The sequence below is a fragment of the Wyeomyia smithii genome, chromosome 3 (assembly GCF_029784165.1).
Source record: "Wyeomyia smithii strain HCP4-BCI-WySm-NY-G18 chromosome 3, ASM2978416v1, whole genome shotgun sequence".
In the NCBI taxonomy this organism is placed as follows: Eukaryota; Metazoa; Arthropoda; class Insecta; order Diptera; family Culicidae; genus Wyeomyia; species Wyeomyia smithii.
In genome coordinates this window covers 73,339,039-73,352,276 of record NC_073696.1, presented here as the reverse complement: position 1 = coordinate 73,352,276, position 13,238 = coordinate 73,339,039, and the positions used below count along the sequence as shown (strand labels likewise).

The 13,238-nt window shown below is 41.4% G+C and overlaps 2 protein-coding genes across 7 annotated transcripts; one reads left to right on the top strand and one right to left on the bottom strand.

Annotated features, from left to right (window-relative positions):
• The first annotated feature begins 8,597 nt into the window (after nucleotides 1-8,597).
• Nucleotides 8,598-11,221, top strand: LOC129731808 (zinc finger protein ZFP2-like). The gene is made up of 4 exons (XM_055692126.1): nucleotides 8,598-8,822; nucleotides 8,881-8,925; nucleotides 8,974-10,312; nucleotides 10,371-11,221. Exons 1-4 carry the CDS (start codon nucleotides 8,730-8,732, stop codon nucleotides 11,132-11,134), a joined length of 2,241 nt encoding a protein of 746 aa, XP_055548101.1. The 5' UTR covers nucleotides 8,598-8,729; the 3' UTR covers nucleotides 11,135-11,221.
• LOC129731809 (histone H1-I-like) lies at nucleotides 11,211-13,168 on the bottom strand. Of its 6 annotated transcripts, none has more exons than XM_055692128.1 (3): nucleotides 12,855-12,995; nucleotides 12,653-12,782; nucleotides 11,211-12,378 (listed from the first exon to the last, which is right to left on the bottom strand). In XM_055692128.1, exon 3 carries the CDS (start codon nucleotides 12,368-12,370, stop codon nucleotides 11,423-11,425), a length of 948 nt encoding a protein of 315 aa, XP_055548103.1. In that variant the 5' UTR covers nucleotides 12,371-12,378; nucleotides 12,653-12,782; nucleotides 12,855-12,995; the 3' UTR covers nucleotides 11,211-11,422. The 6 variants fall into 6 exon arrangements, 5 of the variants coding, with proteins under 5 accessions (XP_055548103.1, XP_055548106.1, XP_055548107.1 ...); XM_055692131.1 differs by having other exon boundaries at nucleotides 12,667-12,782; XM_055692132.1 differs by having other exon boundaries at nucleotides 12,674-12,782.
• Nucleotides 13,169-13,238: the final 70 nt, after the last annotated feature.

The following is a 13,238-nucleotide window of genomic DNA, read 5'->3' as shown; positions in this document are numbered from 1 at the left end:
TATATATATATATATATATATATATATATATATATATATATATATATATATATATATATATATATATATATATATATATATATATATATATATATATATATATATATATATATATATATATATATATATATATATATATAGTTTAGCCTAGGCCCTGACGACTCTGGATATTAGTTTGGTTTTTACCTGGGACTCCTGGGAGGGAGAAACGAATACTACACTCAAAACAGTGAACACGCACATGCGTCGTTCTCTGAGAGCGTGTAACTATCTTCTTGCTGTAACGCATGCATGACTCAAACGAAGGAATACTGTATGTGCAAATATTACAGACTAATTTTTCGAGTCTGTTTTTTCTAATTTGCCGTTGTATAAAAGTTTTTTCAGAGTTTTGAGTTCGATCGTAATGAAGTGTGTTCGAAATTGTAACTAAAGCCTTAAATCATGAGAAGCGCAAGTTTAATAAACGAAGTACGCTAGCATGATTATTACTTAAAGCTTATGAAATTTATTATTTTACGCAAAATCAAATCAAAATATTTTGTAAAACGACAATGAATACAAAAACTGTTTGCGATGAATATTTTTTCGAGCAACGCGATACCTTTTAGTTATAATAATACTCATCGCAAAAAAATTCTTTTTTTTTCCTTGGTTTAAATTGACAGTCAATGACATCTTATTCTGGTTCATTTTGACACTCACACAGCTTCGTATCCGTTTCTCCCTGCCAGGTAAATCCAAATAGCTACGTCACTATTTGGCATCAACTCTGGGCAAAGGGGGACGAGCAGGGGGGCGCGTGCAAGTGTTAGCAAGTTTCCTCCTAAGGGGAGACAACTGGGTATAGATTTGCATCCACTTTGGGAACCACTCGCTGATTGGTTGAAATTGAAAACCCCGAGTGCGTTAAAATATATCATCAGGCTTGCTTGCAGTGTTGCTGAACAACATGTCACCTGTTATCATCTAGAATATTTTCAAATGAGCATTCAAAATAAAGTGCAAAGCGTACGAATACGGGTGAAGTAAGAGATCCGACTTGGATAATCACTTATATCAATTACCATAAGATTTAAAAGTGCGCAAGGAGTCAATCCGGTTTTGTGAAGCATAAGAAAAGGATACCGCTGCTCAATGTCGGAAGTAAATAGTGTAGTGTAAGCTTATTTTTACTTTTGAATCCGTTCTGGGTAAAGTTTGGAACATATCTGTTCAGGCATATTGCTTGTGCGAGGAGCACAATTCAGATGGGTCAATGATTGAATCATAATCACTGATGGATTACACGTTTGATTTTAAGGATATTAAATATGCAGATTGTTGTGAGCAACTGGATCGGCAACACGGTTATTGTCACTCAGCTCGCCAGCTGCAGTTATGCTGCCGTTGTGACAGAGCAAACGTCAGCAACCGGAAAGTGACGAACGACCAGTCGAGTTAACGAGAGAATCCGAAGCGGTACAACATTTTAACGTGTTAAATTCCTAGTTATAAATAAGATATTTTAGTTGATACGCCGCGTGTTTTAGTCCTTCGCTAAAGAGAAAGAAAGGCCACCTCCCGTACGACGGGGACGTAAAAGTGGCGACGATAAAACGGATTTTTTCTCAATTTCGTGAGTGAAGAAAACCTAACCGGAAAATTCGGTCACCCGCGTGCAAAAAGCGCCGGAGAAGTATGGAAAACGACCAAACTCATGATGTCGACCCATCCCGGTTCCCACCTCAGCAGCAGCAGATGGATACTTCCCAGGGAACTCTAGGCCAGCCGGTCCGTCAACAGCAGTTCATTCCGACATCTTCCGGACAGCAACGGTTTTCTCATCCAGTTCAACAGCATGCAGCGCCAGTATCAGTGAACTCCGTCGAAGGTTTGCTAGCAGCTGTGGTGCAAATTAGAGATGGTCGGGTACGGGTATTTTTACCCTAAACCCGTACCCGACGGGTTCAGGTCGGGTTTCGGGTAACGTAAAAAAATATTTTACGGGTTCGGGTCGGGTACGGGTAATTTAAAAACCAAGGCTTCGGGTTCGGGTCGGGTACGGGTTTGAAAAACTCTCAATTGGTCGGGTACGGGTAATTTGATTTTTGTGCATTATGAGAATTTAATTTTTAACATTTCAAACCTAGGTGTTTTCTTAGTGTCGATAATCGATTAGTGTCGATAAAATTATGGTATTAACTTAATTGTGGGGTGCTGAACACCAATCTCCATTCCATTTTTTATTTGGGGCCGTTCATAAAGCACGTGACCTAATTATTAATGATTTTGGCACTTTTCCCCTTAGCAACAGGGCGTTCTCCTCACAGAAACAAATTACGTAGCTTTTGTACAACCCCTCAAATCAACCAAATTTTGCGGAATTTTTTTTTTTAATTAAAACAAAATAGGTAATACAAACTAACTACGAATCAACTTTTTCTTTGACACCAAAAAAATCCAAGCTATCATTGAAGCTGTTTCAAAGTAATGAATTTTTTTTTTAAACATATGTCAAAAAACGTCAGTATGCCAAACTTCGAAAAGGTATAAAAAAACAGATCTCATGATATTGCACCCACATTTTGGATTCAGGCACTTGAATGTTATAGCAATAAAGGAAAAATATTATGAAACAGCTGACGTAAAAAAATTTCAGGCGGATGGCCACCGATTCCCTACTGTGCATTGAGAAGTTTGGCACGAAGCAAATTTGTATATGAGATTTGACAGCGATAGCATAGTCTTTGTCTGCACTGTGACCAGGGATGTACAGGAATATCTGTGTTATAACGATTTTTAGATTGAATCGATGACACCGAATCTGTACTAAAAAATTACAGGTTTTTGGTAAAGGCAAATGAATTATTAAATTTTTCTCAAGTTATAAACAATATTAACTTTGACTTTATTATAATACTAAGATTTCAGGTTGCTGCGATGTTCACATAAAACTCGTCGTTTTTTTAACTTTACCAGACATGCACTTTTCATAGTGGACCTCTTCCTTATAGTGGACCATCCGCCTGGAACTCTGGGTTCATTAACATGCGTTCACATTCACACTCGGCTTTTGTCTAACTCCGGCCATCATCTCGAGAAACCACATATGACAATTAGTGCATATAACGTGCGAGGTACCCAGGTATTTAAAAAAAAATCCAGGACGGGTCGGGTACGGGTCGGGTTCAAGCAATTTCGGCGTTGTTTTCTTTCGGGTACGGGTAGTTGGAATAGATATTTTTCGGGTTCGGGTCGGGTACGGGTATTTTAAATAAACCAGACTACGGGTTCGGGTCGAGTACGGGTTTGAAAATTTTCGATTAGTCGGGTACGGGTCGGGTACGGGTAACAAATTTTCCATACCCGACCATCTCTAGTGCAAATGCTGCAAAATCACGATGTGCAGCAGCGTCAACATCAAATGCAACAGCAGCAGTTGCAAGTACAACAACAGCAGTGGCAGCAGCAAAACGAAAAGCGGAAGCACGATTTCTTCCAGAGTATTGCTTCGTCGATAAGGGTGAACGTCCCACCGAATCCGGAGCAAATTTTAGACTCTTTAGCGAGTAATATAAAGGAATTTCGGTATGATGCAGACAACATTGTCACATTTGGTGCATGGTACTCTCGTTATGACGATCTGTTTGCAAAAGATGCCGCCCGCTTGGAAGACGAAGCGAAGGAACGGTTACTTCTGCGAAAACTCGGTTTAGCGGAGCATGAAAGATACGTTAGTTTTATCCTTCCAAAACTTCCTAAAGATTGTTCATTCGACGAAACAGTGGAAAAGCTTAAAAATCTTTTTGGTGCGAAAGAGTCGGTAATAAGTCGTCGATATCGTTGCCTACAGATCGCTAGAAATCAATCTGAAGACCACATAGCTTATGCCTGTAGAGTCAATAAATCGTTATGGAATTTGGGTTAGGCAAGCTTTCCGAAGAACAGTTTAAATGTCTGGTGTACGTTTGCGGCCTAAAAGCGGAAAGTGATGCTGAAATCAGAACCCGATTGCTATCGAAAATCGAAGAGCGAACTGATGTCACACTTGAACAGCTTTCCGAGGAGTGCCAACGTCTGCACAATTCAAAGCATGATAATGCGATGATTGAGCGGGCAACGTCCTTTGACCAGATTCATACCGTAAAACAAAATTTCGAGCGTCATCGATTCAGGAAGCGGAATGCTGATTTCTCAAAGGCATCAACGAGTGGAACAAAGCGTTTGCCGCAAACACCTTGTTGGTTGTGCGGATCGATGCATTACATTCGGGACTGCACATTTAAGAAACACAAATGCAATGAATGCGGTCAGTTTGGACACCGTGAAGGCTACTGTGGCAGCGCAATTAAATCTCGTAAATCTACGCGACAAAGGAGGAAGACATCCGTACACAGTAAGTTGGTTGTTGTTAACGTGTGCAGCGTTCACAAGCGACGCAGATTCGTATCTGTCGGTCTAGGTGGAACCAATGTACGCTTACAGCTTGATACTGCATCCGACATCACCGTTATTAGCAGAAACACCTGGCGGAAGGTGGGAAGCCCAGCGCTTGTCCCAGTAACTGTTAATGCAAAAGCAGCATCCCGAGACGTTATCCCCATGGACGGTGAGTTTTGCGCCAGCATGACCGTTGCCGGATCTACCAGAAAAGCGGTTATTCGTGTTTCACAACTGCAACTGAACCTTCTAGGATCCGACATGTTTGACAGTTTCCAACTTGGGTCTGTTCCAATTGACAGTATTTGTAACCCGTTTCCGTTCCGTTTCAATCCTGAAGTCCAAATTCCCAGCTGTTTTTAGTGACACACCAGGTTTGTGTACAAAGGTGAAGGTTAAGTTTACACTAAAAGCGGATCATACACCGGTTTTTCGTCCAAAAAGACCGGTAGCATACGCGATGTGCGCCATCGTCGATGAAGAACTTAATCGGTTACAACGCGCGGGCATTATCACGCCGGTTGAGTAATCCGAATGGGCAGCACCGATCGTCGTCGTGCGTAAGGCAAGCGGTGCCATTCGAATTTGTGGCGATTATTCGACTGGGCTTAATGACGCTTTGCAGCCACACCAGTACCCGTTACCCCTCCCTCAGGACATTTTTGCTAAACTGGCAAAATGTAGTGTTTAGCCAAATCGATCTCTCAGATGCATTTCTGCAGGTTGAGGTCGATGAGCGTTCCCGTGAGCTTCTGACCATCAACACACATCGTGGTCTGTACCGCTACAATCGATTACCACCCGGCGTCAAGGCTGCGCCGGGTGCTTTTCAACAGCTAATCGATACAATGCTGGCAGGGTTGAGTTGTACCAGTGGCTACCTTGACGACATTCTTGTCGGTGGCGAAAATGAAGAGGAGCATACGCGCAACCTGCATACAGTGCTTCAACGCATCCAAGAATATGGATTCACAATAAAAGCTGAAAAGTGTGCATTTGGTCAACGGCAGATTAAGTACTTGGGTCATCTCTACGATGGCCAAGGGATTCAACCAAATCCAGCCAAGATCGACGCTATTCTCCGTATGCCAGCTCCCATGAATGTCACTGGTGTTCGTTCCTTTTTGGGGGGCTATCAACTATCACGGCAAGTTTGTTCCTGGAATGCGAACTCTTAGATACCCGCTGGATGAGCTGCTGATAGCGGGAAAGAAGTTCATCTGATCGCCCGCCTGCCAGAAATCCTTCCAAGCTTTTAGGAACATTCTTGCTTCTGATCTGTTGCTAACGCATTACAACCCGGACTTAGAAATTATCGTTTCGGCGGATGCGTCGTCCGTCGGAGTAGGAGCTACTATCAGCCACAAGCTTCCAGATAGATCCATTAAAGTCGTACAGCATGCATCTAGAGCATTGACATCCGCTGAGCAGTCCTACAGTCAACCCGATCGTGAAGGTCTCGCTATAGTATTTGCCGTTACTAAGTTCCATAAAATGTTGTTTGGCCGCCGTTTCATACTTCAAACCGACCACGCACCTCTATTACGCATATTCGGTTCTAAAAAGGGCATACCAGTGTACACAGCTAATCGTTTACGTTCCAACCGAGAGGTTTGGTAGTGCAAATATCCTCTCCCGCCTGATTGATCATCACGTAAAGCCTGAAGAAGATTTCGCCATTGCCAGCATCACACTAGAAGAGGACATCAAGTCAGTTGCAAACGGTTCTCTTGAAAATATGCCTCTCAGTTTCAATATAGTACAGCAGCATACACAGTCCGATCATGTGCTCAGTAAGGTCTACCAGTTCATACAAAACGGGTGGCCGCAATCTAGAAAGGTTATAACCGATAGGGAAGTCCAACGATTTTTCGATAGGCGTGAATCACTTACAACTTTCCAGAACTCCATCATGTTCGGTGAGCGGCTGGTTATTCCATCTGATTTCCGGAAGCGTTGCCTCAACCAACTGCATCGTGGTCATCCTGGGATCCAGCGTATGAAAGCCATTGCGCGAAGTTTTGTGTACTGGCCATCTATCGACGATGATATTGTCGCGTATGTTAGTGCATGCCGCAACTGTGCAGCTGCAGCACGAAGTCCACCTAAGCTACTGCCACAGTCGTGGCCTACTGTTGTGAGCCCTTGGCAGCGTGTCCATGTAGACTACGCGGGCCCACTGGAAGGAGATAGTTACCTGCTTGTGGTGGATGCCTATTCGAAGTGGGTCGAAATAGTAAAAACCAGTTCCACGACGTCTGTTGCTACTATCACCATTCTGCGCAGTCTTTTCGCTCGCCTTGGAATGCCTGAAACCTTGGTCAGCGACAACGGGTCCCAGTTCACCAGTGCTGAGTTCAGACAGTTCTGCCTCGAAAACGGCATTGATCACGTCACTACTTCACCCTATCACCCGCAGTCGAACGGCCAAGCAGAGCGCTACGTCGATACGTTCAAACGTGCAATTAAAAAAATTCGCGAGGGAAGAGCAACGATGCAGGAATCTTCGGATACCTTTTTAGCTACTTATCGCACAACCCCAAACCCGTCAGCTCCTGAAGGCAAATCCCCGTCAGAAGTCATGTTCGGTCGTCGTATACGGACAAGTTTGGAGCTACTGCGTCCATTCGTTACTAGAAAACCAACAAATAAGGAAAATCAGCCAATCAAACGTTCTTTCGATAAAAACGACAAAGTTTACGTAAAGGTTTACACCAAAAACACTTGGAGTTGGCTTTCTGGAAACGGAAACGTAATGTGCAACGTTTGGATTGAAGGTCGACGAATGATTCGTTCCCACTTTAATCAAATGCGACATCGGAGTTCTTCAGAAGCAATTTCAGCTGGTTCCATCCAGAATAAGTTACCATTGGACATTCTCCTTGAATCATGCAATTTGTCATCGCCCGATTGCTCAGCAGTGCAACCCAGTGTCGTTCCAGCTCCTTCCCCTGTAGCGAGTGAGGCATCAACATTGAATGCACCGCCGTCTCACCAGTCAACACCATTGCAGCAGGTGCACCAACCAGGGAAAGTTTGGAGGTCACCAATGTCAGATTCCCGTGAGTCCTCTTCGTCATCCCAGTCACCATCCTCAACATCGCCCGAGTTCCTCTCAGCAGATAGTGATCCAGCTGTACCTTTGCCAAGGCGTTCTTCGCGAGTCCGAAGACAACCCCAGTGGTTCGATGCGTACCAGCTTCACTGAAGGGGGAGATGTTGTGAGCAACTGGATCGGCAACACGGTTATTGTCACTCAGCTCGCCAACTGCAGTTATGCTGCCATTGTGACTGAGCAAACGTCAGCAACCGGAAAGTGACGAACGACCAGTCGAGTTAACGAGAGAGTCCGAAGCGGTACAACATTTTAACGTGTCAAATTCCTAGTTATAAATAAGATATTTTAGTTGATACGCCGCGTGTTTTAGTCCTTCGCTCAAGAGAAAAGAAAGGCCACCTCCCGTACGACGGGGACGTAAAACAGATTCTCCGGTAACCCTCAGATGGTAAAACCACAGATAAAACTATTACCTGCAGGAGGAATTGTGCTTAATGCTGATGAAAGTATTTTCCGAGTGAATGGCATCACTTACGAAAAATACAACATGGATCATCAAGGTGGGTGAGGAAGAAGAGTAAGAAGCCAGATGTCTCCCCTTAGGTTTTCTCTAGCAATACTCAGAGGGAGAGATATGCGAAGAGAGTGTTGTGAGTCAAACGAACATGCCAAACGAACAAGAAAGGAAGCACATTGAGAGGTATTGTAATAAGGTTCAATAAAGAATATATTTATTTTTACACGTTTTTCATGTTCTATTGTTAAACAATGAATTGAGAATGCTCCAAAGTTGCTTCATCACAGTGATTTTTAACTGGTGGTTGACAACCCCTTTGTATGGTCTACAAAATAATGATGATAGTATATAAAATTAAGCATAAACATAAAATTTAACATCTTCACGGTTTTTGTGATGCATTTTATCATTCCCCAGGACTTCCACTATCACCAAAAGTTATACGAGTCGAATAAAAAAGTTATTCAACACTGCGCTTTGAGAAGAGATCTGGCACCTCTGATATGCCAAATCAGCGGTATTTTTCATCGCTTATCTCTCTCTGAGTATCTCTAGTTTCCTCCTCACCTCTCTTTTATACTCATTGCCCAACAACAGAAGCTGACACTCTGGGTGACAGAAAGCTTCGAATGAGAAGAACAAGAAGAAATAAATATGTATGTACATATTTATTTGATCATTTGCGAAGTGTTTTTCAATCCTCATAAATAATTGCAAACCAAACATTTAATTATGGAGATTTCGGAAAATATTTGTCGCATATGTTTAGCCGGTGGCACAACGGACATTGATTGTCTCATGGTTGACATATTTGAGGAAAAGAAGGTAACTAAAATAACAAAAATCAACTTTAGTTCTGAGCTTCATTTGAGTTTCTTCTAAGGAATTTTCCATCCCAGATGTTTTGCAAATTATATGTGGCTTAGAGGTAAGATTTGTTTACTCTGATAACGAGGCTTAAATTTGAGCATTTTAGGTATCTGAAGAAAGTCAACTCCCTAGACTTATTTGCGTTATATGTTACTCGCGACTAGCAGATGCATATAACTTACGAGAGCAATGCCGGCAAGCACACGAAACGCTCGTTGTTATGTTTAATAATACGAGAGATAGCGGCAAGTGTGAAGAAAATGAACAAGATGGCATGTTCGATATAGAGTATCTAGATGATCCAGAAGAAGATGTTCAAGAGACCGGAGAAGAGATTACGGAAATAAAAGAGGAACTGGTCGAAGACATGTGTGCGATAGACATTCAGGACACCGTTATTGAAGATGAACTCGTTAATCGATGCTGTGGGTGTGATAAATCTTACAAAACCGAACTAGAGCTAAGAAAACATTCAATTCGTTTACATCGTCGCAATCAAATAGATACTACCGAGGAAGGAAAGGTGCAGTGTAATGTGTGCTTTGGAAACTTCAGCAGTGCTTACAAATTAAAGATTCACAAGACTGGAAAGAATAATTTAAAATCACTCCAGAAATGTAATTATTGCGGCTGCATTTTTTTCTCCAGCAGCGGTCTTCTGAATCACCAAAAGTTGTTTCATACGGACAAGCTCTTCAAATGTTGCAGATGTGATTTCAGCAGTCTAGAGATTAGTAAACTTTTGCTGCATGTAGAAGAACATAGAGAAGTGAATCCTTCAAAGTTTCAAGCATCGCGATATCAATGTAATCTGTGCCTAACACGATTTGAAAACGCTGAAGATGTAAGAACTCATGAGCGCTATCCATATCGGAAATTTAAAACTAAGCAAAGTAAATCAGAAAATAGCATCGATTTTAACGTAATTCGTTGCTGTGGTTGTCCTAAAATCTTTAACTCTACTGCCGATTTGCGCGACCACCAGGAAAAAGTTCACTTTCCGCAACGAACGATATCGACCGCTAGTCTGGAAGGTGAGTTGTCTATTGAATGTGGGGGCTGCTATAGAACGTTCCGAAGTGATAGTATGCTACAAAAACACCTTCAACGCGCTGCAAAAAGAAAACTTTACGCTTGTAGTAAGTGCAGCGTTTCACGACGCACTTTGAAGGAATTGAAGGAGCATGAAGCTACTCATATGGGAAGAGGGGCTTTTATCTGTTGTGGATGTCGTAAGGGCTTTGAAACGCAGGATGCCTTAGATAATCACTCACTAGAGATTCATGCCAAACGACCAAAGATTTACCATAACGACGCATCGGATACGGAGAGACCTTTTGAATGCCCTATATGCTACCGGCGGTACAAAACGTCGAGAGATCTTCGAGGTCACCAACGATACGTTTACTACGATAAGGCTCATATGTGCGAAATTTGCGGAAAAGGTTTGTTAATTAAAATTTTTTTGTTCTTCATAATTTATCAACGTTTAATGTTCTGTAGGATTCGCTCAGGAAAGTATACTCACAGTGCATATGGCACGGCACAAATCCGAAGCTAATTTTCCTTGTCCAATCTGTGGCAAAAAATATAAACATGAAACGATTGTTCGCGATTGTATCACTCGCCATAATAGACCCAAGGAACATAAGTGCAAAATCTGTAACGTCAGATTTTCAGGAGCTTCAAATCTTTATTCGCATATGATATCGCACTCGGAAGATCGCCGTTATAAGTGCGACATTTGTGGTCAAAAGTTCAAACGAAGCTTTCACCTTAGAAAACACAAAAGTATCCATACTAGCGAAAGGAACTATCCGTGTAGATACTGCCCGTCGCGGTTCAGCTCCACGACTGAGCTATACAAGCACGAGATCCGTCACACAGGACAATATCCATATGAATGCAGCTTATGCAGCAAAAAGCTTACGACACGTCAGGTCTACATAAAACACTTCGAAAGTCATATCGAAGACCGTCACAAAATATTTTGTTGTGAAATTTGCCCACAACGCTTCAGTCAGAACCACTTCTTGTCGAATCACATAAAATACACACATCGGATTGAGCCGCAAGACAAAAACTGGAACGAAAAGTTCAACCGGCGGGGGCCCAGAAGAACAAAAGGAGGTTCCAGAGTAGCTGGAGTTAGGTTTATAGATACTGCAGGAGCTTGTGAACCAGAAGAAACAACTCCGGAAATAGAAACGATGTCAGGTTTGGAAATAGTAGACGAGGAAGTAGAGTTGGAGAATGATTGTGAATAGGGTTTGTTAGAGCAAAGTTATCAAGCATTACTTGCTGCAAAATGAACAAATGTTTGCAAATGAATAAACAAAAAAGTAATACCATAACATTTAACTGGTTTATTTCATTAGTATTCTATGGTCTGCGACATACCACATTATCATGTTATTACATAAGTTAGACATAATAGGGGCGTTTGAACAAAGTATTTAGTACAAATAAAACAAAACAAGTTAAAAGCAAACAACACTGTCAGAATAACAGAGCCTACGCATCTGCATACAAAACTTAAACATTACTCAATATCTTTAAGATTTTACTTTCGGCTTTTTAGCTTGAACTTTTGCTTCAGACGATGTTGTCTTTGCCTTAGAAGGCCCAGCACTGGGTTTAGTCTTGGCCGGCTTCTTTTCCGTCGGTGTAACAGATGGTTTAACTTTGGCTGTGACTTTCGGTTTGGCTTTAGGTTGTGGGGCAATTTTTGCGTTAATAGAGAGTCTCACTTTTCCCGTTTTGGAAATTTTGGTCTTGGTATTTGCTATTTTTGCATTTTTGGAACCCGTCTTGGGTGCAGGATTGTTATTTTTGTCTTTCTTGGATACAGCTGCTTGTTTCACTTTAGGCTCGGCCTTACTGGTAGGTCCTCGTTTTTTAGCGATCGTATCTTTTTTAGTTTTTGCCTCGGCCGGCTTGGCTTTGGGTTTCACTTTTGATTCTTTGGTTTTCTTAGGTTTTAGTAACTTGGTTTGCTCAGCTTTTAGTTTTTTCCTATAAGAGGTCGTGAAATTAACTGATCCACTGAAGCCAACTCCGCTGGTTTTTATGTACATTTCATTCTTGAGTCCCTTTTCTAAGGATTTTTTACAAAAAAATTTAGCTTTCGGCTCGGCAATCAAATATTTATTTGTGATGAATTTTAAAATCTTCTGAATGGACGTTCCGCTTCGCTTGTTCTCTACCAGTTCCTTGACGGCTTCTTCTACCATTTTATCATATTTAGGATGCTGGGGTACTGTTACTGCTGCACCAGGGCCGCTCGCTGGTGGCATAACAGTAGATTTTGCGACTCTGTTCTCTGATTGAGGGTTTTCTTTTTGTTGTTCGTCGACTTCTTCTTCTTCAAACTCTTCTTGGTCTTCATTTTCAGAGCCCTCATCGTCAGATCCGCTAACTTTTTGTTGCTGGGGAATTGGTCTCGTTCTAATGACTGGAGAATCAGTCTCCGATGACTCATATTCGGCTTCTGAGGCACTCATGTTGAATTCTGCAAGAAAATGGTTTATAAGGGAAGTAATTTCCAATTTCTCTGTTTCTGAAGGTTAGGTGCGTGAATCGAAAAGTGAGCTCCGTATGTATGTTTCTGTCTAGTTTTTTTTTAAATGTTATAACCTCAGAGTTATGATCCTATTGTGGACAGGCCTTGTTAATAGAAAACTGGAAAAACTTTCAAAAATAAAATAAAGAGAACTGCGTTTTCATTTCGTTTTACTTGTGTTGGAACATATGATCAAAAAGTTAGTCTGATATAATTTACTCACTAATAGCAAATTACTTTATACCCAATGCCAGAAAATTCAATATAAGTGTTCAACTCATTTCAGCCATTTTTTAAAAAATTGAAGGTCGGTCGTTTTCTATGAATATCTTCGACACAATGTATTACTGTAACTGGAAAACGTAGAATGGCTTTTTTATACTTATGCATAATGCCCTAATATGCTTTATTTTAATTCAACTTACCTATGTTGTCCTATGGAGTGATAATTGTTGCGTTAATAAGTTAAGTTGTTAAAATCAGCGTACATTTACCAGTATTCTTTACTGCTACACAATAGTTGTTAGCAACAATGGCCTACTGATGCTAGCGTTGCCAGTAGATTTAAGATGTAACGTAAAACAGCCCTTTTGAGACTAAAAGCCGTGGATTAATACCTCAGGGTCGTCAATACACTAATTTTCACCCAAGCCGCATGAGTGTCCTATATAACGTTAGTTTTAACACGCTTAGTTTTAGAACAATAGTAATTGCTCTGGTGGCTGTTTAGTCTAGATTAGAATTGAGAAGGTTTAGAAATGGTCGACTGTCAAAGTGCTGTAGACGAATCTATATAGTTTTCTTGTTGT